The sequence below is a fragment of the Dipodomys spectabilis genome, unplaced genomic scaffold (assembly GCF_019054845.1).
Source record: "Dipodomys spectabilis isolate Male_0828 unplaced genomic scaffold, ASM1905484v1 ptg000002l, whole genome shotgun sequence".
NCBI lineage: Eukaryota > Metazoa > Chordata > Mammalia > Rodentia > Heteromyidae > Dipodomys > Dipodomys spectabilis.
This window is the reverse complement of record NW_024870679.1, coordinates 12,677,546-12,704,505: the sequence shown is the minus strand read 5'-3', so window position 1 is coordinate 12,704,505 and position 26,960 is coordinate 12,677,546. Positions and strand designations below refer to the sequence as shown.

Here is a 26,960-nt window from a genome sequence, read left to right as displayed (position 1 = left end):
CCACATTTCAAAAATGTTCCATTAGTTAGTCTTAAATTGAATATATTTTAATAGGATATCAAATGCATATTGAGTTTACATGTTTGTTTCACTCCACAGTGGACATAGTAGAATGATTGTATTGTTATCTAATTGTAGTACATTAAAGCTAACAACAATCAGAAAATCTCCTCAGTATCATGATATATTTTTGTCCTCATTCCATGTTCAGATGAGTCTATCTCTAATTAAAATTTCAGAAGGCTTTTTCACATAGCTTTCAACAAACTTTGTTATGTAACACCCATTTGTATTTGAATCCAGATGACCAATATGCTCACATAAATAGGTACATACTCTAAACATAATTTCCATTTTTTTCTCTGAGTAGATCTATGAGAGGAAGTGCGGGGTTGAGACTCCTTGGAAAGTCCTGGCTGAGCTCAACAGATGCTAACTGTTAGAATTCAGAAGGAAGAATGGAGATAGAGAACAAAAAGGCCAGGAAGAAAGGTGGAAAGGTTTTACAGATCAACTCTCAGACGAGCAACAAAGAGAATTTTGTGTAGGTGTGTATGTGTATAAGTGTTACATTTGTTTTAGTCACTCATATATAGAGAAAAATAAAATCAAACAATAATCGTGACTTTTAAGCTATACCTTATCCTATACCTCATAGAAAATGAATTAATTCAATTTAATTTCAAATAACTATCACTTCTGTGATTTTAATTTTCATGTCTATTTTTTGTGATTGTGAAATCAAGTATGCACTTACTGATACATCCATCAAAAGAATGAAAATATCAGCTTCATCTAAGGCATGATTTAAACAACATAAATATGGCATCAGGAAAAAGCATATATGTATAATATATATATATATATATATATATATATATATACGAATATGCCTTTGAAATAAGCTATTCACTAAAATCATAACTACAACATGATGAACTTATACATACATTTATATGTATATATTCATATATGTATGCATACATAGGTGTGTGTTAATTATATATGTATATAAACTCTGCAAGTTTCTGCTGATAATAGCAAAGAAAAACTAAAGTTGGATACCAGAGACATACCTGTAGTTTTAGTTGCAAAAAGTCCATGAGACTCGTATCCCCAATTAATTACCTAAAAGCCAGAAACAGATGTGGCTCAAGTGGTACAGTGCTGGCCATGAGCAACGATAGTATCCAGGTCCTGAGTTCAAGTCCAAGCCCAACACACACACTGTTGAAAAATCATTATAAACTACCTCATACTCAACTAGAATAATACTGTCTAAAATTTAAAGAACACTGGCATGATGTGGAGAAATTGTAACTCTGGTGCACTCCTGATGGAAATGCAAAATAGCATGGTGAAGGGGCTTCTCAAAAGAATAAGCGTAAAGCTACCAAATGATTTAGCCATAATTCCTGAATATATACTCAAAAAGACCTGAAGCAGCAAGTAGAGACACTTGTATACCTATGTTTACAAGAGATTTATTTTAAGGTCACAAAAGGCTTAGAAATCTAGTGCCCATTCATGGAGGAATGTATAAACAAACTGTGGCATGCATTTATAAAGAAATGCTATTTAACCTTAAAAAGGAAGACAATTCTGACAAGTGCTGGAACATGGATGGAACGTAAGAACATAATTATAACTGAAATGAGCTCTTTGCAAGAAGTATTGTGTTATTCTATTTCTACAAGGTACTGAGAGTAGTCAAAAACACAGGGCTATTGTTTAATTTGTTTATGATAATTCAATTTGTAATACAAAAAAAAAACCTTCCATTACAGATGACAGGAATAGTGGAATAGCAGCTTGGTGTCATTAACGGTACAGAAATAGTCAATAAACTTAAGATAGTACATTTTATCTTACACTCGTTTCATTAATAAATTAAAAACAAATCTTAAAAAGTTTTTTGAGAAGGGAAAGAGATAAAATCTTAGAAAGCATTATAAAAGCTAACTTATTGTGCTGGGTAAAGTTGACCTTTCAAGGCGAGGGATGATGGCCTATGCCTAAAAGTCCAACTACATGGGAGGCAGAGATAGATGGATGAAGGCCTGAGAATGACAGTGGGCAAAAACTCATCCTGCAAATAACTAAAGAATAAAAGTGCTGAGAGCACGGCTCCTAGCTACGCAGAAGGTGGAGTTTGGGAGGCATACATGTTGACGACAGATTGGATAAGTGACTCAAGAAAGCCTACATCTACCAGTCAAAACTGGGGTGAGGTGTACACACATGCCAAGTGTAATTACGAGGATCACAGTCAAGGCTGGCCTAGAAATGAGCTCAACACTTAATTCTAAACTAACTAAAGCAAGATGGGGATTGGGTATGGCTCAAGTGCTAACCTAGCAAGCACAAGGCTCCAAATTCTACTCCAATGAAGGACTGAGACATTTATCAATAACATATAGATCATCTGTCAACAAAATATAGCTACCTCGCTAAGAAAAAAAAACCCACATCATGTAAACAGTTTTTTAAAAAGTAGAAAGTAGAATCACACAATAAAAAAGTGTAAGAATCCAAATCCAAGTAAGCAATATTTTTTTTTTATTAAATAGGAGTGTCTTCCCATCCGTTGGAAGCGTGAACATGATTTTTGGCTGATGAACCAAAACATCAATATCATTTTCTCCAAATTTAACTTATGAATTGAGAGTTGGATACAGAATTCCTCTGAGTAATTCAAGCAAAATGAACATCTTCCTGCTGTATCAGTTGGTGTGAGGTGGGTGTGGGTGTGAACACAGTCTCTGATGTGCAAGGATCTGCCCATCTGCACACCAGCTGGCACAGCATGGCTAATCAGATGATAACATGCAGCAAGATTCCATACAGATTTGGAGAAAAGGAAATACATCCACCACCATATTGTTTACAAAACTTAGGCATCTTTTAACTAGACTTATCTGAGTATTTCAAATATATGAGCTCAAAGAACTGCAGACCCATAGATGCAAGTACTTTAAAAAGGGCATTGCCAATATTTCCTGGATTCTACTCACTAATTTGTTTCATTGTCTAATGATTGCGTTGTCACTCTTAAAATTATCATTGTATCACACCACAATAGCAAATTAGTAATACAGTAATAAAGGCAGACCATGGCACAGTCCTATGATCTCAGCTACCAGGGATGTGAAAGCCAGCGGGATTACAAATTCAAGGTGAGACCGGGAAAGACTAATGGACAGTTTCAAAAACTAATAAAAACATAAGGACTAGTGACTTGGTTTATGTAGGTAGGTAGGTAGGTAGGTAGGTAGGTAGGTAGGTAGGTAGGTAGGTAGGTAGATAGGTAGGTAGGTAGGTAGGTAGGTAGGTAGGTAGGTAGGTAGGTAGGTAGGTAGATAGGTAGGTAGGTAGGTAGGTAGGTAGGTAGGTAGGTAGATAGGTAGGTAGGTAGGTAGGTAGGTAGGTAGGTAGGTAGATGGATAGATAGACAGACAGACAGACAGATAGATAAAAAGACAACAGACAACAGATTGATTATCCATTGTCTCTGTCTCTTAGAAGCTGAGAATCTCCTCCCAAAACCATAAAATATGATCAAACTCTATATTATAAAGTAAAATATTAAAAAGATATTAAAATACATGACAATCATCAAACTACAGAGGAAGACAGGATCTTGATTTGTACAGAATTTGTATATGAAGACATCTCAAAATCAAGGAAGGTACTGTTGAGACACCAAGATATTTAGAATATTTGTGTAATATTCTAAAAGGAGCCAGCAAAGCTCACCTCCAGCAAGATCCAGGATGAGGAGTAATGACTGTTGATTTTCTACCTCTGTGAGAACTGGAGATGGGTGGCCAAGGGGTGGGGACAGTTCTGGGGTTTTCAACTCAGTAGCTTTGGCTTGGCAGGCTGGAGCATTATCACTGAGCCACATGTCCAGGCTGTGTTTTCACTGGTTGGTTTTAGACTAAGATCTTACTTTCCAACCAGGCATACATAGGAACTGCAATCCACATATTTCTAGGCTCCCTGCCCTTGCTGGGATCACAGAAAAGAGTTCAGCTCCCATCATGAAGAGGGTTTTCTTGTACTTTTCTACCTAGACTGGGCTTGAACTAAGTTTTTTCCAACCTAAGTCTTCAATGTAGTTTGGGATGACAGGCAAGTATCATTATGTCCAGCTATGGGATTAGAAGGAATGGATAATTTTTCTGTCCGGGTTGGCCTCAAACCATGATAATAGACTTCAAATAGATAGGATTACAGGCATGATTCACCAATGCTAAGTATATTTTTCCTTTTGCATTTTTAAGCTAAGCCAGGTACCAGTGGCTCATGCCTGTAATCCTAGTTACTCAGGAGGCTGAGATTTGAGGATTGTGGTTTGAATGTGGCTGGTGCAGAAAAGTCCCCGTAAGACTCTTATTTCCAATTAGCCACTCAAAGTGGTGTTGTGGCTCAAGTGGTAGAGCACTAGCCTTGAGCACAAACAGGCTCAGGGATGGACCTGAGTTCAAGCCCCTAACTGTAGGGGAAAAAAAAAAGTGACCAAGCTTACTACCTGCTTTGGCAGAATAATATATGCTTTCCATAGATATATTAATACTATCAAAGAATAATTGACTTACATCTATTTTATCTCCTTATGAGGCTTTGTATGAGTTCATTAGCAGATTTTTTTAATGAACTCTCAGCTGGAATTCTATTTCTCTCATTTTCAAATTCTTGGGAGCTATCTCACAATTATGTCCGAGTACTTACAAGTGACACTAGATTAAACAATATTACAAATTAAAAAAATAGATTGTCAAAATACTCATGACTTTTTTTTGCCTACAAGGAAGTCAGATTGGTTATTTTAAATAATCTATTCAAAACTGTGAACACTGACTAAACAACTTCAGTTTTTATCTGGGTACAGAAGTAAAGAGGTTGGCCTGGAACCTTTATTGCATTTTCTTCTAAATAAATAGAAAGCATACATGGTTACATACAATTTAGAAATTGTATGTAAGAGGCTAATTAAGAGAAATTTTTACAGAGAAGTCTGGTTTTAAGAATGCACAAGAGGTTTAACTAAAGGCCACACTGTAGCAAATTCAATACCACAATTTCTCAGTGGATTTTCTTAATTGCAATTATGTCTTATTCACCTGTTATAATATTTGGGAGTCTTCACATTAAAAAAAATCTTTTTTATATGGGAATTGAAAAAAAAATTGGCGGTGATCAGGAGAAAAGTGAGGCTAAATAGAAGTAATTCTTATTATTTTTTTGTTGTTGCTAATGTTTATGTGCGACAGAGGAATTGAACCCAGAGCCAAATGCATGCTAGGCAAGCACTCTTCCACTAAGCCACATTCCCAGCCCCAAAAGAAGTAATTCTTTCAGAGTGCAAGGTCAACATGTTCAATAGTGTTGAGGGAGAAATTAAGTAGCCTGCAGAATTTCAGTCACTATGTTTGCAACATTTGATGTTGAAGTAGGGAAATTCACTAAAATACTCTCATTCTCTCCATAAAATTAATTTTCTATGTTTAGTGGGCATGTACTAGTTTTCTTTTGCTTTTCTTAAAACAATGTTTTATTTGATTTTATTTGCTGTAAAGGTGCCATACAGAGGGGTTACAGTTACATAAATAAGGCAATGAGTACATTTCTTGTCAAACATAGTTGCCTACTCCTTCATTTTTCTCCAACTATCCCTCCCTCCCCACTCCTTCCTTAATTTTCTTATCTATAAAAGAGTACTAATAATAACCACATCTAGGACAATTTTCAGAATTAACATGAGAATATATTAAGAATAGAGCCTGAGGGGCCGGGAAGGTGGCTCAGTGGTAGAGTGCTTGCCTTGCATGCCTGAGGCCCTGGGTTTGATTCCTCAGCACCACATAAGCAAAAAGAAAAAAGCCGGAAGTGGCGCTGTGGCTCAAGTGGTAGAGTGCTAGCCTTGAGCTAAAGGTCTCAGGGACAGCGCCCAGGCCCAGAGTTCAGGCCCCAAGACCGGACCCAAAAAAAAAAAAAAAAAAAGAATAGAGCCTGGGGAAAAAAAACTCCTATTATAGCTATTGTTGCAAATACCTCCATTGCAAACTTAGAAGAGCTTATTTATTTCAATATCAAACATCTTATCAACCTTAGAAGAAAGTAAAATATACTTCCCTCCCTCCTCATTCCCTAAATGAGCTAGTGATAAAGAACCCCAAAACCAACTACTTATATTGGCGAAGAATAGAGGAAAAAGAGTTCATGAAAAATATCAATCAGTAAAAATACTTCTTGAGCTCCTACTGTGTGTTGGACCTCTTTTGGACCATCAAAAAAAAAAATCTGTCAATCTATGAAGCTTATAGAACTTTCTGCCTTTTGTGTTGAGCTTAATTTCAAGTGGTGGAAACAAATATACTGATGACAATAAACACAGAAAGAAGTGGGGTTTTTGTTTGTTTTTTGTTGGTCCTGGGGCTTGAACTCTGGGCTTGGGCGCTGTCCCTTAGCTCTTCAGCTCAAGGCAAGTGCTCTACCACTTGAGCCACAGTGCCACTTTCGGTTTTCTAGTGGTTTATTGGAGATAAGAGTCTTATGGACTTTCCTGCCCGGGTTGGCTTTGAACCGCGATCCTCAGATCTCAGCCTCCTGAGTAGCTACGATGACAGGCGTGAGCCACCGGTGCCTGGCCAAAGAAGTGTTTTAATAGCATATGGAAGTACAATCTGAATCCCCAGAGAATAAACAGTGGGAGGGTGAAGTAAAAGCAGGAGAGGCTCACACTCCACTACAGATAAATCAAGGATCAAATATGAGCAAGGACATCTTCACTAAAACAAACTAAGCAACTGAATGGGTAAAGGAACTGCAGACAAGAGGTAATCAAATTATGCAGAGCCTTGGAAGTTTTACCTTATGGAGTCTTAGGAAGCCTTACGTTATGGAGTCTTCCCTGATTTTTCTGGTGTTAAAGGAAACTAAACACCTGGCCTTGAATTAAGCAATTTCCTCTATCCCTGAATGACATCTACTGAGCTGGAGTCTCCTTTATATAAAAGAAAGTAAGAATTTCTGGTATGGGTGCCAGTGGCTCACACCTGTAATCCTAGCTACTCAGGAGGCTGAAATCTGAGGATCACTGTTCAAAGCCAGCCCGGGCAGGAAAAGTCCATGAGACTCTTAACTCTAATAAACCACCAGAAATCTGGAAGTGACGCTGTGGCTCAAGTTGTAGAGCACTAGCCTTGAGCTGAACAGCTCAGGGACAGATAACAGGCCCAGAGTCCAAGCCCCATGACTGACAAAAAGAAACAAAACATCAACAAAAAATGAATCTCTGGTCAAGTTTCACCAGTGTTTTGTAGTTAGAATATATCAGCAGTAAGGAATGTTCTCACAAGAAAATGGCATGATCAGAACTGATTTCAACAAGGCCACTCATTTTTGCTATACCTCCAGCCCGGATGCTATGGTTATTTTTTTCAGAAGGTGTCTTGAAATTTTGCCCTAGGACAGCCTTGTACTGTGAACCTCCTATATATACCTCCCATGTAGCTGATTTCCCCTGAAAACTCGACCCTAAATTTAAAAGCCAAAACACCTTACCAATTTTATTTAAACATTACCACTTTTCTGAGGCTGCCCCAGGAAATGTTCTTTCCTGAATATGCTGTTTCACTCAGTGAGCTGTTTTATGAGACCATGAGAGGGTAGCCAGAGGATGGATAAGACAATACTAAGTAGTAGGGTCTACGGTCTACTTCTACAACAGTGGATTTTAAAGACTCCTCCAAAGATGTTAAAACAAAATCCACAATCCTCAGGCCCACTCAATCCCTAGCATATCCTCCTCAAATTGCACCATATGGAACGTTCTATTTAAATCTCTTACCATTTTTCTGATTCATCTTTGTGTATATGTGCATTGGTCCCAGGGCTTGAACTCAGGACCTGGGTGCTATCCCTGAGCTTTTGTCCTCAAAGCTAGTGTTCTACCATTGCTGTACTTAAAGTTTTTTTTTTTTTTAAAAAAGGGGGGTTGGTAGTTAATTAAATATGAGTCTCATGCACTTTTCTGCTCAGGCTGGTTTTGAATTGTCATCTTGAGTAGCTAGAATTATAGTTGTGAGCATTAGCACCCAGCTCTGAAACTCATATAAACCACTAAATCAGATTTCTTTATACTTTTAATTCTTACCATAGTGCCTAGAGCACAGCAGTTATTCAATACCTAATACATCTAGTAACTATTTGTAGGAACTAGATATGCTATGGAAAAAAATATTACTATCTCAGGATACTCTCATATATTCCAGTGGATTTCAAATTTGGACTAGTAATTCACAATTAAAAATACATCTTATTTGCAATGGAATGGGTGTGCACTCATACAGATGAAAACCACAATAGAAAAACACTTTTCACAAAATAACACTAAACTAACTACCTGTAATACTCCTGATTAGGAAATAAAGCTGTGGCTCAAGTGGTAGAATGCTAGCCTTGAGCAAAAGAAGTTCAGGGCCCACTGAAGCACCCTGGCCCACCCTGAGTTCAAACCCCAGGACTGGCACTAAGAAAAATATTAAAAAATATATACACCTTCTTACTTCCTTCTATCATTTTCTTTGGTATTTTCTTTTCTGATCAATTCTGTAATATAAAAAAGAAAGAAAGAATGACTATAATCTCTTACCTTGGTTTAAATAATCAAATACAGTCATCCAATATTTCAAAAAAAAAGCCTTGATTTGTGGATGAGTTAAGTCTACTTCTGACCATGATAGAAACACAGTGTGCATTTATCTCAGTAAAAGCATCCATATTTTGGAGCTTTAGTTCCAATTTTATTCTAGTAGTACTAGGGATGTAAATCAAGGCCTCTCATTTACTAGGTAAGTGCTCAACTAACTTAAGCCTTTCCCCAATCTTAGAGCCTTTAATAAAGAATCCCAATGATTACAAAAGAGGTCAGTGTTCATGTTGGGTAAGACACAAATCTTTATCTCTTTAGTTGGAATAAACTAAGTCTTCCACGGATAGAGAAAGGTAACTCTTTCAAACTCACAATAGTAACACATATAATGGGATAGTTTCCTTGATTTGACTCTGCTATAGCATTAATGAAGGAAAACACATAAAATGACTTTTCATCAGTGATATCATAAACAATATTTATAAGGAGGAACTATAAGAACACCTGTGTGTACAGGTTAACACGAGGTGTTTACTAAACTACTCTAAGGTATAAGTTTCTTTGCAGTCACATAAAATAACTCAGAATAGGATAATAGTGTAAACATAGGAGATCTATAACTACAGCATGCCCAACTATAAAAACAGAAATCATCACCATGTTTATGAAGTTATCTCTGCAGCCAAACACCAATGATAACCCACACCTGTGCAGAAAACTTTTTTTTCTGTTTCTTCCTACAGTATAACAGAAGGAAATTAATAAGGATCCTGTTCACTCAGCTATCAGCTGAATTTCCCAGAATCCTTTTCTGCTATGCCTATTATATTACCTGTTTGTAGACAACAGGATAAAAGTAGAAGTGATATGTACAAGTTCCACATCATACACCTAAGAGGACCATTTCTGTTAGCAGGAATGTGGATGTGGTGACTATCCACAGAACAAAAATGGACATCATACATGAAAAATGGTTCACATAGTTACATGAGAGGAAAGAAATGCACTTAGCAGTCAGGCACTGGTGGCTCACACCTGTAAACCTAGCATGTCAAGGGTCTGAGATCTGAGAGTTACATTTGAAGCCAGCCTGGGCAGGAAAATCCATGAGATTCTCATTGCCAATGAACTAGCCAAAAGCCCCAAGAGGAGTTGTGGCTCAGGGGTAGGATACCAGCCTTTTACAAAAAAGCTCATACTGCCCAGACTCTTGAGTCTAGCACCTTGCATACGGTTGCAGCTTCTATTGTGTTCTTAAAGCAATGAAATATGCATTTTAAATAACACCAAATTCCGATTCTACCATTCATGCCTCCAAACGCAGTGGAAAAGGGTAGATAACATAAGTGAGTGAAGTTTAATTACAAGATAGAGTCAAAGTTAATGAAGGAAAGGACGTGAGGTTGTGAGGCTGTCCAAAAGCCGACAGCTATATGGTATAGAAAGGTCATAAATTCCCCAATCGACAATCAGGAGTGTCAAATCAACATTTCCTACAGGATACGGCAACTTGTCTTTCCCACGCTAAAGCATTTCCTTTTGACAAGATGAAAACTTTCTTGTACAGATTTCAAACAAAATACTGAAACAGAACAGAATGGAAATCCTTACCTTACTAGACCAAAATGTCAAAAGATTCACCTCTCTGCGTGAAAATGCAAACATAAATGTGAAAGGATTCCACATGTCCAACACTATACACACAATGCAGTTAGATGGAGACCATTGCTTTGCGTATTGGTAAAGCACCAACAAATGACCCATGACAGGGTGCCTCATAAAATGAAATAGAAGACATTGATCAAAATGAACTAAGCAACTCAATGGCAGCGATGGGAGGGAGGGAACAAGTGGGAAAGAGGGAACAGCTGATGCTATGCAAAACAAAAGAAATGCACATATCACCCAATGTGGAAGAAATAACTGTATTGCCAAGCTCATAGAACTCATAAATGTTATAGACCACAATAGACAATTTGCCTGATGAAAGTTAGAGTGTGTTTGAGACTTTAACTAAGCATCACTATCCCATAATACTGAGAAATTTGTGAAATTATGTAATCACTTAATCACAACAAAGAATTTGCAATAAATAAATAAATAGAAGACAACCCAGGACATTTTTGGTTCATCCAGATAAGGGAGATTTATGGACTGCTTTGTTGAATGGCAATTCCTTTGTACAACTTGCTACTTAAAGATAAAAACAACTCAAAAGATTTAAATTATTTACTCATTCTAATTCCGTTGATACTTTGCTTCTCTGTAGTTGAAATCTATTTTAATTTATTGGCTAAATTACCTGGTCCCCGATGGGAAAGTTCAGAGGGATATATGCAATCCTATTAATAAATGCTACTCAAACATTAAGAAATGTATCTTTTATGAATAACTGGTTCAAGGCTAGGTAATGAATTTTAAAGTATTCAATATTATCAACATTTTTTACCTAATACCTGGCTGAATTTTCCAATTATGAACCAAGCAGTGTGTGTGTGTGTGTGTGTGTGTGTGTGTGTGTGTGTGTGCGTGTGTGTGTATGTATGCACACGTGCGCACACGTGCTGTTCCTAGAGCTTGAACTCAAGACCCGGCATTTTCCCTGAAGGTTTGTACTCAAGGCTAGTGCTGTACCTCTTTAAGCCACAGAGCAGTTTCTGGCTTTTGGTAGTCAATTGAACATAGCAGTCTCTGACTTTCCTACCCTGGCTAGCTCTGAAACACAATCTTCAGATCTCAGCTTCCTGAGCAATGAGGATTATAGGTGTAAGCCACCAACTTCTGGCTATGAACCAAGCACTTTTAACACAAGAAGGCTGAGAGTCACAGAAACTGTTACAGTTACAACACTGCTAGTAATATTATCCATTTTACAGATACATGTTCTATTTCTTTCCATTAAATTGTCACTACAGATATGATATTGAAAATTAAACCCTAAATTTGGTAATCTAATGATAAGACTTAGAGAAAATGTCAGATCTTTTCTCCTTCCTATCCTTGATACTTGATATACATAATGATTATTGTGATCAAATGAAGATACTATAGAAAAATATATTAGTAACATGAATCCATAATTAATATAGTAAACATATGAGTTGCTTTTATCTGTGACCCTATATTCTTTCAGAAAATAGGATTAAAAAATAGCAATAGTGATGAAACACACAAATTTCTGAAAGGAACATGGTTCAATACTGAACTTTAGAAGCTAGAAGGCAGTTCCAGATTCATCTCCTATTCTTTAAGTTTTCATCAAAATAGAGCTCCCAACAGATCTGCTCTTAGACTTGATACAATTTCTGCTAAGATTATCTATTGCATTCTGATAAGAAAATCTCCTACCTTAAGACACACTAATGATGATTTTGCTCAAAAATGCCACAAAGGAGGATTCCCCCAAATTAAGGCTATCCTCTGTGTTATCCTTTACATACATGGGAAAGCTTTGATCCCTCTGCAGATTCATGACAGACATTGACAGTCACAGAATGTAGACTGCAGCAGAGATGTGATGGTGAACCTTGTGTTAAAATCAGAAACAATTCATAAGGTGGCTCAGTGGCAGAGCACTTGCCTTGCATTCATGAGGCCCTGGGTTTGATTCCTCAGCACCACATAAGCAGAAAAAGCTGGAAGTGGCGCTGTGGCTCAAGTGGTAGAGTGCTCACCTTGAGCTGAAGAGCTTAGGGACAGCGCTCAGGGCCAGAGTTCAGGCCCCACAACAGACAAAAAAAAAGGAAAAAAAGAAAGAAACAATACACCATACCCAACTTGAAATTTTCATAACACAATCATATGAGAAACAGACTTATGATAAAGAGAATGCATTAAATATAATACAATAAGTAGAAGAAAGAAGCTAGAAAACTCAGTATCCATGGAATACTTAGGTGAAATAATGAAACATAGTGGCCACGATGTGTTTCAGCTGTGTCTGGGACCTTCACATCCATGAGTGAGCCTCCTTAAATTCAAGTAAATGTAAAATACAAACAAAATTCTTAACACAGAGATTTGGAAACCTCAAGAAAATGAAAAAAAAAACAAAAACCCAGCCCAGTAGCCATCTATATTGTTCATTACCAATATACTAGATTGTATTTTCATTTACAAATGTGATGCCCTCTACCCTAATTCGAAGTTTCCATGGGGAAAGAGAGTGGGCAAGAAGAGGTCAGGCCTGCCAATATCTGTTCATAATGAAGACCAATCAACAAAATTAGTTACATAACCAACATTTAACCAACATGTTAGCCAGTTAATATTAACTGTTACTCCTTGAACAGCTACAGCTTCCATCAATAAAATGTCTGGAGGGAGTCATTCTTTCTGATAATGTAAGAAATTTAAAAGTACGTACAAATAAAAATGTTACAAGTAATCTACTCACCTATTCCAATGAAAGCAGCTTTGTAGCCATGCTCCTTCAAGGAGCTAAGGGTTATTTCATCCACTGAAAGGCTTTTCCCACAAACGATCTGTAACACACAACATTTAGAATAATAGTATTTTAGCACTTTATTCAGAAACAATATTAGTTAACACACAAAAATGGCCAAAATAATCTACCCATGGAATTTCATAAATAATATGTGGAAACATTTCTGTCTTTTGCTGCATAGGCTTGAATAAGGAAAAAAATGATTCATCAATAGAATACTAACATGTTTTATTCCAGGACTAAATGCAGAAGAAAAGTAGGTTGATATAAAAAATGTAGACAAGAAACATTCCTAGCTTGTTGAGTATTTTCAAGAACACTGCAGGGCAGTTTAGACAATAATAAATGTGACAAAACATCTGTTTCCACGCAGTCGAGTGGGAGCAGAAAATCAAGAGTTAAATGAAAATAAATAAAGATCACCCTGTGCATATGAGGTTCAGAAAATGGAAAAATGTCTTTCCAGCCAAAGTCCTATTGATGAGAATGCAAAGAGGAAGCGGGGATGTAAAGGACAGGATTTCCATAGGGAATTGTCTAAGGAAGGTGAACAAGGTCAGGAGGCAGGGGACAGTCACCTCTCTCCCCATCACAGGATTTGGGTCAGTCTCCCAGGTGTGAGTCAATTTTCAGATATGGAGCCTTGCTGCTGAGAAATAAGCTGAGTTCAGGGAGTTGAGGGAGGATGCTGTGAATATCTTTGAAAAAAAAAAGCTGCAATAATTACCATAGTCCTCCAAAGGAAGCCAAACCACTTGCCCTTAGTCTCTGATTAAGAGAAATAATCAGACATTTGAAGGACTAAGGGATCCAGTCTTTCTACTGACAGTGATGCCTGGAGACATAAGAGCTAGAACCTATTCAAGTAGTAAGAATGGAGTCTGACTAAATTCTGGTTCAGTGAATCCTCTGCGATCACTAACCCTGCCGGTGAGCACCACGTGAATCTCCCAGAGCTTGATTGGACTCATCACACTAATCAGCTGAAGAAATCATCCTAGAGATATTACAGGGTATCCATTACTAGTCTCACCTTTATGATACTAGGCTCTGCTTTTTTTAAACAATAAACTTCCAAATAACTACTTTGTCTGCTAATATAAAAATAGGATTTGTAATTTGAGAAAACGAAAGTATGGCCCTCTATGATTCAGTCGTAGTCTTCTTCCTGCACTTATTTCTCCATTCCTTATTCCATTGATGCTCTAGAGGTATTGTTTTTGGTAGGTCTTTAATGGGTGATGATAATGTCTAGGCTGGCTTTGAATCATGATCCTCAGATCTCTGTCTCCTGAGAAGCTGGGATTTATAAACATGAGCCACTCACTGGCATTCAGCTGGGATATAATTCTTTAAAATGGAACTCTAACAGTAAATGAAATATGTAACATCTGTTATTAAACATTCATATAACAATGGCTATGCTCTTCACTTTTTTAGAAAGTAAACTTGGTTAAGTAAAGTATTTATAAAAGGAAGGATCTTAAGATAATATTAGCTTTATTAGAAATAAACTATTATTTTAGCTAATAGTGCACAATTCTCTTATTAGAGATATGATGGAATTTTAATATCAGTCATACAACATTTCTAAAATATAGAAACTGATTCTTCAAATAACCATAAGAAAAAAAGCGATGAGATATAGAGAGTTTATCAAGAGGTCTCAGTGAATTTTTATTCTAAAATCATGAAGCAGAAGAAAAACCTAGCAATCACAAATGAAGTTTAATCAGAACTGGAGTTCTGTCAAAATATTGTGTGAAATGACATATGTACATATGTTAGCATGTATAGGAAAATGCAAAATCATTATGTGCACTTCACACTTTAAACACTGGGGAATTGAAACAAGATAGAAACTATGAAACAAATATATTCATGTCCAACTAAGCACTGAATTGCCTAACAGAAAAGAGAATATAATTTAAACGATTGCAAACACTCCAATCACACATCTGCTATTAAAGCTTACTTTAAATTAAAAAAAAATCATTGGAGCTTGTATTGGAGTTCACTATAGTTAAGAGCCATTATATTGTAACAGAGACTATTTCTCATGAAGTGTAAATAATACTGCAATAATAGAAGATTTTGATGTAAAATCAATTGAAGGTATATTTGGTAAATTAAAACAGATAGACAGATAAATCCTCATGTAAAGGGGAAAAGGGAAAAAATCTAAGTTCTATTGCCAAATTCCATGAGCAGTATTTTTATTAGAAAAGCAAATAAAAGTGTTATTCTATAAAACCGCTGTCTGAGAGGGAAAAACAAAACTGTAATTACTCAAGGGAAATGACAATATTAAAATACAGAAAAATATGTGGATGCCGATAAAAGTTTAACTCATAACAAATTAATTACATTGTCAACCTTCAACGTAAGTGTGCAACTCAAGAGGTTAAAATATAAGGGAAGTTAATAAAATTCTAGCCATCAATGAATGAGCAAGAACACATAAAGCAACTGAGAACTTACTTCTTGAAAGATATGTGATCTATAGAAATACTTCCTAGTTTTCTCAAGAAATTGTAAAGCAAACCAAGAATAGAGAGGAGAAGGCACACACAATCATGTGTACAGATGGATAATTTCTACTGTATGCTAGAATTCCATGTTTCAATATAGATAAATGAATTCAGAAGGCTTAAGAAAACTGGAAATTTCTGTAAGAAAATATATCCAGGCAAAATTAACATTAAAATAAAGGAAGTACAAAAGATGAATAACCCTGAAGATTTTTTTTTTTTTTTTGTCGATCATGGGGCCTGAACTCTGGACCTGGTCACTGTCACCCAGCTCTTCAGCTTAAGGCTAGCATTCTACCACTTGAGCTACAGTGCCACTTCTGGCTTTTTCTGTTTATGTGGTGCTGAGGAATTGAACCCAGGGCCTCATGCAAGCAAGGCAAGCACTCTACCACTGAGCCACCTTCCCAGCCTGCTGAAGATATTTTTGAAGATGGTTTCGTGCTGTCTCTTGTAAAAGAAGCTTTGAGTCAGAATCACAAAAATTATCACGTTACAGAAGAGGACAAATTCTCTTGTCATTTATAAGGTAATTAAAGATTTGAAAGCTTATTTTTATAAGACCAGAGTAATTCTATCATCAAAACTCAACAGAAGCAACAAGCAGAAATGAATAAACCAAAACTATATGTTTTGTGCATTTTCAACTATGCAAGGGCAATATTGCACTATTCTCTGTCACATGTGTAGCTCTAATATACATTGTGTAAATAAGTGAAGGCAAAACAAAACTTTAAAAAATGCTGATGAAATGGTGAGACAAAGGACCAAGGGGAACCAATGCATCAGCAACAATTACGAGGCAATACGGCTAGAAATGAACTGTACAACTGTACAACAAAGTGTGAGAAAATGAGGGAGGGGGTAATAAGTTTGACCAGATATGTACTCACTGCCTTACGTATGTAACTGTGATCCCTCCGTATATCACCTTGACAATAAAATTACATTAAAAAAAAATACTGATAAGCCCAACATACTCCTAGTGATTCAGAAAAGGATACATGATGAGGTCTAGAGATGCCAGAAAAGGGAAGATTCACATAACTTAACATGTAAACAGAACATAAGGTTTTTGTTTAATTTTTAACAAAAAGTAGTAGAATGATTCTATTAATACTTTCATAAATTTTTAAAATTTTGGTAAACAAAACAGTAAATTATCCAACATGGTTAAAAAAAAAAAAGGTGTCCTCAAGACAAAAAAGTTTTACATCTTCTCATTTTGTACCTACTAGAGATTCCAGCCACTGAAGTGGTGAAAATATTATATACATTATACATGTGTTATATACATCATATATATACATATATATCATATATAGTATATATGCAACATATTGTACCTATTATACATACTATAGATATTTATGCATATATCTATAATATATATTATGTGTGAGAATAACAGATAAAATTCTCATTTTCTAGAGGTGTAATAGTTGATTGAAAAATATTCAGTAATAACATATGAAGTAAATTGAAATTATTCAACAAGAAAATTTGCTCAAGGAGATAGGAGTGAAGATGAGGAATTGAAATCAACATACAATTAGCTGGACCTATTTGAATGATGGAATGCTAACGACATAGGACTAGAATTCAAAAGAGGATGGTTCAAGATGTTGCTAACATTCTGGACACTCTTGTGTAAAATGAGTCTTGGATAATTATTTTTTGAGCAAATGAAATAAAACTTGGTGAAAGAATAATTAGGACAATTATGACAGGCGCTGGTGGCTCAAGGCTGTAATCCTAGCAACTCAGGAGACTGAGATCTGAGGATCACATTTAAAAAGCCAGCCCAGGCAGCAAAGTCTATGAGACTCTTATCTCCAATTTACCACCAGACAACCAGAAGTGGAACTGTGGTTCAAGTGGTAGAGCGCTCACCTTGAGCTGAAATGCTCAGGGAGCTCCCATGCCCAGAGTTCAAGTCCCGGGACCAACTACAACAACAACAAGAGCAATTCAAACAATTAACAAAACAAAGCTGGAGCATGAGAGTATGAAAAATCAATTATGCATCCAAGGCTGCATAAAATACAAAGTCAAAGAAAAGAAAAGTGTGTTTATTTTATTGGCAGGAATTTTTTACTGACTTGAAAATATCTGTTAACTTCAGATTTTATTCACAAGTTCAAAAGTTTTGAGTAGCTTTCTAATGCCTTTGCAAAATATATTTTGCATGTACTTTAAATATATATTAGGTAAAACATTGTATATTATTAATCTATTGTGCTATTTGGGAAGTTAGAATTTTTGGAGCAAAGCAATAGTATGCTCAAGTGAATAACTACATTATAATACTTTCTGTATTATATATACTACTTTTATAATACTCTTACTATGTTATATATACTACTTTTAAGTAGTTGTACAAAGGGGTTACCATCCAACTGATTAGTTTATAAGTATAATGCATCTTGGTCAACATCAGCCCTTTTACAACTCTTCCCCAAGCTTCCCAACCCCTCGTGCCGATTTTCCTAGCTACGTATGATATGCCCTGAAAATTATGGCTGTATTTCCCCACTTCTCTTCATTACCCCCTCCACTTAGCGCCAACCCCACAACTGTTATTCATTTTGATGGGATTTGAATTCAATTTTGTAAGAATCTTCCCCTGCATAAATATCTTTAATTAAAAAATAAGAATAACTACAGCTATATTCTGAAACCATCCTTAAGAGAACAGCATAGTACTTCACACACATACATACACATACATTTAAATATACAGAGTTGTTTTTTTCTACTGCCACTGATTTACTGCTTCTGTCAAGAAAGGCTTATCATATTAACAATAATGACATGTTGCAGATAATAAATAATACAAACTTCTGGAAGAAATGATGCTCCAAATTGTGAAATAATGACGTTTCAGAGAGCACATGAGTTTCATGAAAAATAAACAAAAAAGCAAAAAACATAAATTTAGAAATCAAATCTTCCTAGAAACCAAATCCTTCTATTAGCTGCACCCAACCCCTAAAGCAATTTAAGAATTTGTTTCTTACAGACAATTAATCACATGCAGGCGTGCCAGATGAGAACTATTGATTGCCCTTTTCCAGGCTAGTGGCATTCAGACAGTAGACAGACTAATGCCTTAAGCAAGGAAAAGCATCTTTCTGCTTCTGCCTGGTGTAGCTTTTAATTGTTCTTTCCTAAAATGCATGACATTTGCTGTTCAGCTTTAGAGCTCATTATTTTCTTTTTGAGCAACGTGTATGTGTGTGTGCATGCATGTGTATGCACACATGTGTATATGTGTATGTGTCTTAAGTTTTATTCACCTTCACACCCAGGTCCTTCATAAGCTCAATCTCAAAATTCACAACATCATATGGTAGCCGGAACTGAGGAATTTCAGAAGTACTGAAGAGAGAGGAAAAGAAAAAAGTATTAGTGGACATTTTTATTTATTTATTTTTAAAAAGCAATGTGGCCAGATGTCAGTGGTTCACACATGTAATCCTAACTTTTCAAGAGGCTGAAATCTAAAGATCACAACTTGAAGCCAACCTAGGCAGGAAAGACAGGCAGGAAAGATTCTTATGACAAAAATATGAGGAGTAGAGAGGTATGGGTGGAGTGGTAAAGTGCTAACTTTGAGTGAACAAAAATAAAAGGGACAGTACACAATCCTGAGTTCCATTATCAGCATCCATACATACATACATACACACACAGGATTTCATAGATGCAGAAGTTAGAGGATATTTTCTAAAAGTATTCATAAAATGCAGCTGCCAATTTCTGAGTCACAGAGGAATAATCCAGATTAATTCTCATTGTTTTTTTGTGATGGCAGCCTTAGTAACAGCCAGCTCAGAAACAACAGTAGTTTCATGAAGTTTGTGCTTGACATAGAGAACTCAGGACAGATACAGATTTCTAAATAATTTGCATATAGCAAGTAATTGAAATCAAGATAGTAAATGAGATCGTCCCCTGCAGACTATGGTGAAAAAGAGCTTGAGAAAATGAAATTGATAGAAATCATTACTTCCCAAGTTTACTGTGCTTATGAAAACCATTTTTTTATTCTTCTGCTAGTATTCTCATGGCAATCTTGGCTTTGATAGAAATTTTTACTTTTGGGAGCTATAAATCCTTCAATATAGTCAGTGGCATGTCAGATAACATGAAAGAAATTGTTCCTTCTATGATCATGAGTCTTAAGTTTAATGGAATATAGCTACAGCATCCTTCCTAAAGCACAGTTTTCATGCTTTGCCACAGCCTGGCCTGATTGCATTATGATATAGGTACTGGCCTTGATATTTGCATCAAATCACACATTTTATCAGAATACTTCCTAGTACCAAAACCATTCCACTTAGACCATATTTTTTTATTGATCATCAAAATGAGATGCACTACATATAATGAAAATGTTGTAATGTGAAATAACTAAAGCAAAGGAAGCATTGGCCAGTTCTGCCTAATAAAGGTGACATGATTAATGAGCATTAATTTTAAATGAAATAAAGATCAAACTATGTATGCACACGTATATTTAATAACCTATTAATTTTTTATGTGTGACACAGCGAATCCCTTGCAATTCTTATAAATGAATGTTTTTAACAAAGAATCCATGGTTGGAGGAAATCAAAAGAACTGATGATTTTATACATTTGTTACAGATTCAAAGATAATCAACCAGATTGTGTTTGAAACAATAGGTATTATCACTCATTGACTCTAGTGATGTTCAAAAAGTGGTTGTGATACCAGTTCACTAGGGATAAAAGAATCAGTTTGGATGCAGAGAAAACTGAGAGATGAAATGTGACATCTCCTTTTTAAGCAATTGATTTCAAATACAATTTGAATTTAATCTCTTTTAGCCACTTTGACAATGCAAGAGAGTGAAAGTTATCTTTAAAGGAGGAAATAAATTGAGATGAAAGTTTTGTGGTTGTAATTTTAGCCAAATCTGTCACTTGTGGGATTTTGTTTTTAATAATTTTAAACCAGTGACACAGAGTATGGCAACATGGGCTGATGCCAATTAAACCGATTTGATATTTCATCCTGTGCTTAGGACTAGGTCAACTCAAAAGCAAAGGAAAGAAAATAAAAAGGTTAAACAAGAGTGAAAATGAATGAGAGGCAAACAAAAAGAAGGAAAGAGGCAAAGAAAGAGGGAAGGAAGGAGAAAGGAAGAGGAGGAAGGAAAGAGAAAGAAGGAGGAAGAGAAGGGAAAGAAAGGAAGAAAGAGAGGGAGGAAGGGAGCAAGAGAGGGAGGGAGAGAGAGAGGGAGGAAGAGAAAGAGGAGAAAGAAAGGAAGAGAGAAGAGAGAAAGAAGAGAAAAAAAGAAAGAGGGAGGGAGGGAAGGAATAAAGGGAAGAGAAAAAAAGAGAGAGAGAGAAAGAAAGATAAAAAGAAAGAAAGAAAGAACGAGAAAGAAAGAAAGAAAAAAAGAAAGAAAGAAAGGAAAAGGAAGGAAGGAAGGAAGGAAGGAAGGAAGGAAGGAAGGAAGGAAGGAAGGAAGGAAGGAAGGAAGGAAGAAGGGGGTGGGGGGGGGGAGGATGGGAAGGGATGGGAAGGGGAAACAAAGGAGGAGGCTACAATGCTTGGTAAGAAATGTACTCATTATCTTGCCCATGTAATTGTAACCCCTCTGTACAGTATTTTCACAATAAAAAAGAGAAAGGAAGAAAGGAAGAAAGAAAGAAAGAAAGAAGGAAGGAAGGAAGGAAGGAAGGAAGGAAGGAAGGAAAGGAAGGAAGGAAGGAAGGAAAGGAAGGAAGGAAGGAAGGAAAGGAAGGAAGGAAGGAAGGAAGGAAGGAAGGAAGGAAGGAAGGAAGGAAGGAAGGAAGGAAGGAAGGAAGGAAGAGAGGAAGGAAGAGAAAGAGAAAGAGAAAGAGAAAGAGGAAGAACGAAATAGAAAGAAAGAGTGAGCAAGCAATCTTGGTTGGTCATGAATTCAGGGCAGTGTATCCCACTAAATATTTTCAACAAAAATACAAAACCAAATAATTAGTGCTAATGTCTATAAATTATCCTGAATTGGAATAAAAATGAGGTGAGAAGCTAGCATCAAATAAAATTGGCAACATGTAATAGGTCATAAATGGGGCTTGTTCTATTTTAGGTTTCTCGTAAAAATGCAATTGGAGCACAAGGATTTTGACTAGTCTACCACGGCACACAGAATTCATTTTTTAGTTTTTAAGGGATCTTTCATATTCACTGGTGTGTATAACTGGAAATAACCTCACAATACTTATACATATGCTGTTAAAGGATTATGCAGTTCTTAATTCATAAGACTCTGGCAAAAGGCTACTAACACAATAGTATAAATCCTTACAGCAAAACAAAATACTGATTATTTTATTTCCAATGAGAAGCAAATTCGTAAGACGTGTGATTTTTCAAATCTGGTGAAATGAAACATCAACATAAAAAATAATTATTTCACAAGGATCAAGTTATTTATGCTTTATATCCCTTTTAAAAGTTTTTTTTCTGGTATGTATTATTTTTGCTGGTTAAAAAAATACCTTGAGTTGGGCACCGGTGGCTCACGCCTGTAATTCAAGCTAATCAGGAGCCTGAGGTCTGAGAATCATGGTACAAAGCCAGCCTAGGCAAGAAAGTCTTTTAGACTCTTATCTCCAATTAACCACCAAAAAGGTGGAAGTGGAGCTGTAGCTCAAGTGGTAGAGTGCCAGTCTTAAACAAGAATGCTAAAAGGAGAGCATGCAAGCCTGAAGCTCAAGTCTCAGTACCAGCAGAAAAATAAATAAATACATATGTATATAAATATGTTTTTGCATACATATTTTGTCAAGTAGTTTTAATTGTATCAATGCTGATATAAATACATGTATGAAATAGTTGCAGTGGTATAATACAATTTTGATAATTTAACATGAAGTATTGCTTAGTATAGTGTCACTTGAACAAAATATCTGAAATACGTAGAAGTTACCTATGCAAAAGGCCCATTTTTCATTACCTTCTGGAAATACACGTGGTAATGACTATGTGACTGAATCCAAGTTGACTAATCACAGTGATCAATATTAAATAGTAAAGAAATATTGATGGTCCCAAAACATAACAAGAATGTACCTTAAACCACCAACATATTCCTGTTTTTCAAATATGGTGATGTCAGAGTAGCCCAATCGAGCCAAAAAGGAGGCACAACTTATACTGGCAGGCCCAGCACCAAATAGAGCAATTTTTGCTGAATAGGCTTCAGGCATTTTCTCTGGAGGAGGCAGAGAAGGATTTCTGATCTGTGGAATATTCATTGCTTTGAACACCTGTGGGGAGAGCAATTGGCAGGATTAAAACTTTTAAGTTAAATTTTATACCCTTGAATACATTTATAATGTTTCAATGGCATTAGCGTCTTAACTAATAATTAGAGGTACACTTTCAATAATAATAGGGTGCAATTAGAAGTGGTATTACATTATTTTTTGCTGGTTTTGTTTTCTTTTTGTCATGTTTGTTCTTTTATATGTCTTTGGGAGTCTAAGGGGAAGAATAGAAATGGAGGGACAAAGGGTGAACAAATGCAGCAGTGGTACACACTGGACATGATGTTGAAAATGAACTCTATAAATTGGGCGGGGAGGGAGAGCAAGGGAAGGGGTGACATCATCCCAAAAGAAATGTGCTCATTATCTGACTTATGTAACTCTAACCCCTCTGTATATCACCTTTACAATAACAATAAAAAATTGTAAGTTGGTATTACATCAGAAGAGACCCTGTTGGTAACTCAATCTGTGGAATTCCTCCCCAAAGTTGTATCTCCTCCTCTGACTCCCCTTTTCTATTGTGTCTTCTAGGCTAAGTTGGGAAGATAGATCTTCCTCTTCTGACCTTCTATGACATATATAATTTGCATTCATTTGCATAACCTCTTATATGTTGATGTGTTATGATTGCATGTCACTCCATTGTACCTTAATTCCTTGAGCTGAGGGAGATATGGAACTATGTAGGCAACATAGGGAAAGAGCAGAGGAGACCCACGGCCAGCCAACCTGCCTTTGTTCTAACACAGGGTATCCAGTGAAGATGCTCACAGGCAAACATAAACATTATACTCACCGATCCAGAAAAGACAGAACTATGCCTGGAGATACGGAGGAGGAGAGGGGAGAAAAACAAGATGCAAAGAGAAACATGGGAAGTCAAGGCCAGACTTTCCATTCTTGGACCCCTTTTTCTTTAAAGAAGTCTGTTACTTGTGCGTCCAGCTATTTTGGTTCTTGCAATAAATCTTTTACTCTTATGCTCTCATCTTCTGGATTTCTGGTCTTTTAACATCTTCTTCCCCCCTGTTCTGATCTCCTACAGGATGAGGCAGCCCACTGCAACTCTGGTGGGAGTTTATTCTGAGCAAGCAAGTTACGAAGAGGCAAAGTCAGTGAGACTTTTTTTAGTTGCTCCTTGCTAAGCTCTCTACCTCTTACCCTATCTTCCTGTGCCCTTTTCTTCAATTCTGTATCAGATTGAGACAACAAAGCCAAGCTCTAGCTGGTAATGGAGTCAGCAACCATGTCTTATGTAAGTATGTTAGCACTATACTACCAGGATTTAGCCCTAGCCTGCTAGAGAGCAAAAAGTGAGCAAATAATTTCTTTACATCCACTTCTGTTCTATTTTCTTCTGAATATGAACATTTTACCAATGTGATTGATGCCCGAGAGAGCATACAGCAGCAAGCTAGACGGGAGGCGTGCAGATCTGAGAGCAAATGCCATCGCAGAAGAGGGACAGAGAACAGTCTTGAGTGGTGGATACTGTACAGCCCCTTGTAGAAGGAAGATCAAAGATCTTGCAGAAGACCAAGGTCAAAAGACCCTGCGAGAGAGACTGGCAATCTTCTAGACCAGAAGGGAGACAAGGTTGAGGAATGAGGGATACCAATCATCGGGGGCTGAAGAGAAGGCAGAAAAATGAGCATAGTTCTTAGGCTATGAAGGACCACAATCCAGGGGTCTAAACAGAGAACCTCTATAATGTTGAAAGGGCTTTCTCAGAGGAAACAAAACTGAACCCAGTAGATAAAGAGAAAAAAAAAAACCAGCAAACACCATACACAAAGCTAGAACCAGTGCAGGCCTAACTCTAGGAAAGAAACCACAGATGAGACAAGCAACCCAGCCTTATATCAACTTGCCCCAGATTTTAATATGGGTCCCAAGTTTTCACTGTACCTTTCCTACTTATATACCAATGATTGGGTAGACTTTCTGGGGAGACAATAGGTTATTCCTAATTGTCATCTATAATGCCTAGGGATTATCTAAATATCAAAATACCTAGGCCTGCCTAGAAAAACACATTCTAGAATAAACACACAACCCACAGTTCACAAACAGATATGAGGGTAACTGCATTACATATGTCTCCAAAGTACAAGAATGGGAATTTCCATGAAGTGGAAATTCATTCAAATGTTAAAGAAAGCTTAGAAGACAAAAAAAAATGTGTTATGAAAAATTCCATAAAACCCCATATTGTAGTAATCCTACCAACTCAGGACTTGAGGATTAAAATGACTGTAATTCAAAGCCAGCCTTGTCAAAATAAATAAATAAATCCATAAATAAATAGCAAGACCACATAGTCTTGCTACATAAGCCCTGTAGTCAAACTACATAGAAGGCAGAGGTAGGAGGTAGGTAGGAGACAGATCCTGGTTAAAAGACTCAGTCATTTCTATGCTACAGTTTGGATGGTATGTTGCTTGGAAATTTCCTGCATCAGTTTAACTAGCCTATGATCATTAAAGACAGCATCCCATTAAGTATCAGGGCATGGACAAAATGTAGATAACACAAATGGTGTCTAGGACAATTCCCAGTCCAGTCCTCATTTCCATCAGAAAATTCAAGAGCCCTGTCTTTACTACCTCTATTTCTGGGCTCCTGTGACAGTTGAATGATAAGCGTTGCTTACAGTATTCTAAAGTTTTCCTAGATCAATTAGGCATTTTATTTTCAAACTGCTGTCATGAATCACTTCCAAAAGCTTCTGGACAACATGGTAAGATGTAGTCACAGCTATGAGCTTACTTCTTACTGCTAGTTATCAGTCACCTTTTGTTGCTATGACAAAACACTTTTGAAAAACAGTGAGGGAGGGATTTATTTTTGGCTCTTGGTTTCAAAAGTTTTAAGTCCGTGGCCACTTACTTCTGCTGTTTCCGGGTTGCCTCCTGCATGGTGAGCTAGAAAAACGTGGTGGAGAGGTATTGGTGAACAGTGGTTCCCTTCATGGTGTACAGGGGCACAATGACACAGCTTCCAGAGACAAGTCACAACCTTGGTACCCTTTTTCCTCCAAGGAGGTCCCAAATGCACACAGATTAACACCTCATAATCCAATTACCTCTCAACAGTGTCACCATTTGGGGACCAGGTATTCAAACTGTAGGACCAGGCCTACCACTTGAAGGATTGTATTGTGGAAAACAATAGAAAAAAGCAAAGGAACTAACTGGGAAGTGGTAATTGGAGATTTGTTACTGGATTTCCTGCTGTGAAATTGTGTTCACTTTCCTTTAACTGAACACTGATAGTCTGCTCTCCGTGCTTTACCTATATATTTTTTCATTTAATAGTTGAACAAATAATCAACTTTGCTAATAAGTGATGAGCTAATCTAGGAGAACATTCTTCATCATCTCCAGTCACAGATATGACCACAAAGGAGAGTGCCTACCAACAGATCTTGATAAGGTTCCAAATTCCTGAACTTCAGGGATCCACCTCAGTAAATCACTAAGAAGTCACATAGGATAACCGACACCATCTTAGCGATAAGTAAAAAGTCTGTGCTCTTGCTGAGGAGCATCTTCAAATAAATTTGTTGGCGAAATCATCCTGTAATTCCTGACCTTTCACTCATCTGGCAAGTACATTTACTTCATCACTCTAAATTGACTTCAGGAGTATTTTCTCTATAATTTTCGCATTATTTCTAAAATCTTGATTTTAGAAATGGAAAGATTAAGATGCAGAGACGAGCCATGGGACTTTCCTTCAGCTCTCTGAACATTTTAGAGAAAGAGTATAATTTCATAATCATTACATAGTGTTTTATAAATAATAAAAAAAGATATTTCTGTGTGTGTGTTTGTATGTTTGTGTGTGTGCGTGCACGCACGCGTGTGTGTGCTAGTCCTGGGGATTGAACTCAGGACCTGGGTGCTATGCCTGAGCTTTTTTGCTCAAAGCTAGCTCTCTATGACATGAACCAAAGATCTACTTCCAGCTTTTGGAGTGTTTATTTGGAGACACAAGTCTCACTGACTTTCCTACCTGGGCTGGCT

At 36.7% G+C, this 26,960-nt stretch overlaps 1 protein-coding gene across 1 annotated transcript in view; it reads right to left on the bottom strand.

Moving 5' to 3' along the window:
* Dpyd (dihydropyrimidine dehydrogenase) overlaps positions 1-26,960 on the bottom strand; it is a 715,003-nt gene that overhangs the window by 485,836 nt on the left and 202,207 nt on the right. Inside the window, exons 6-8 of the mRNA XM_042677821.1 lie at positions 22,733-22,929; positions 18,937-19,018; positions 13,056-13,143 (exon numbers count right to left, since the gene is read on the bottom strand). Coding sequence (XP_042533755.1) covers positions 13,056-13,143; positions 18,937-19,018; positions 22,733-22,929 — 367 coding nt within the window. The remainder of the gene's footprint in view (positions 1-13,055; positions 13,144-18,936; positions 19,019-22,732; positions 22,930-26,960) is intronic.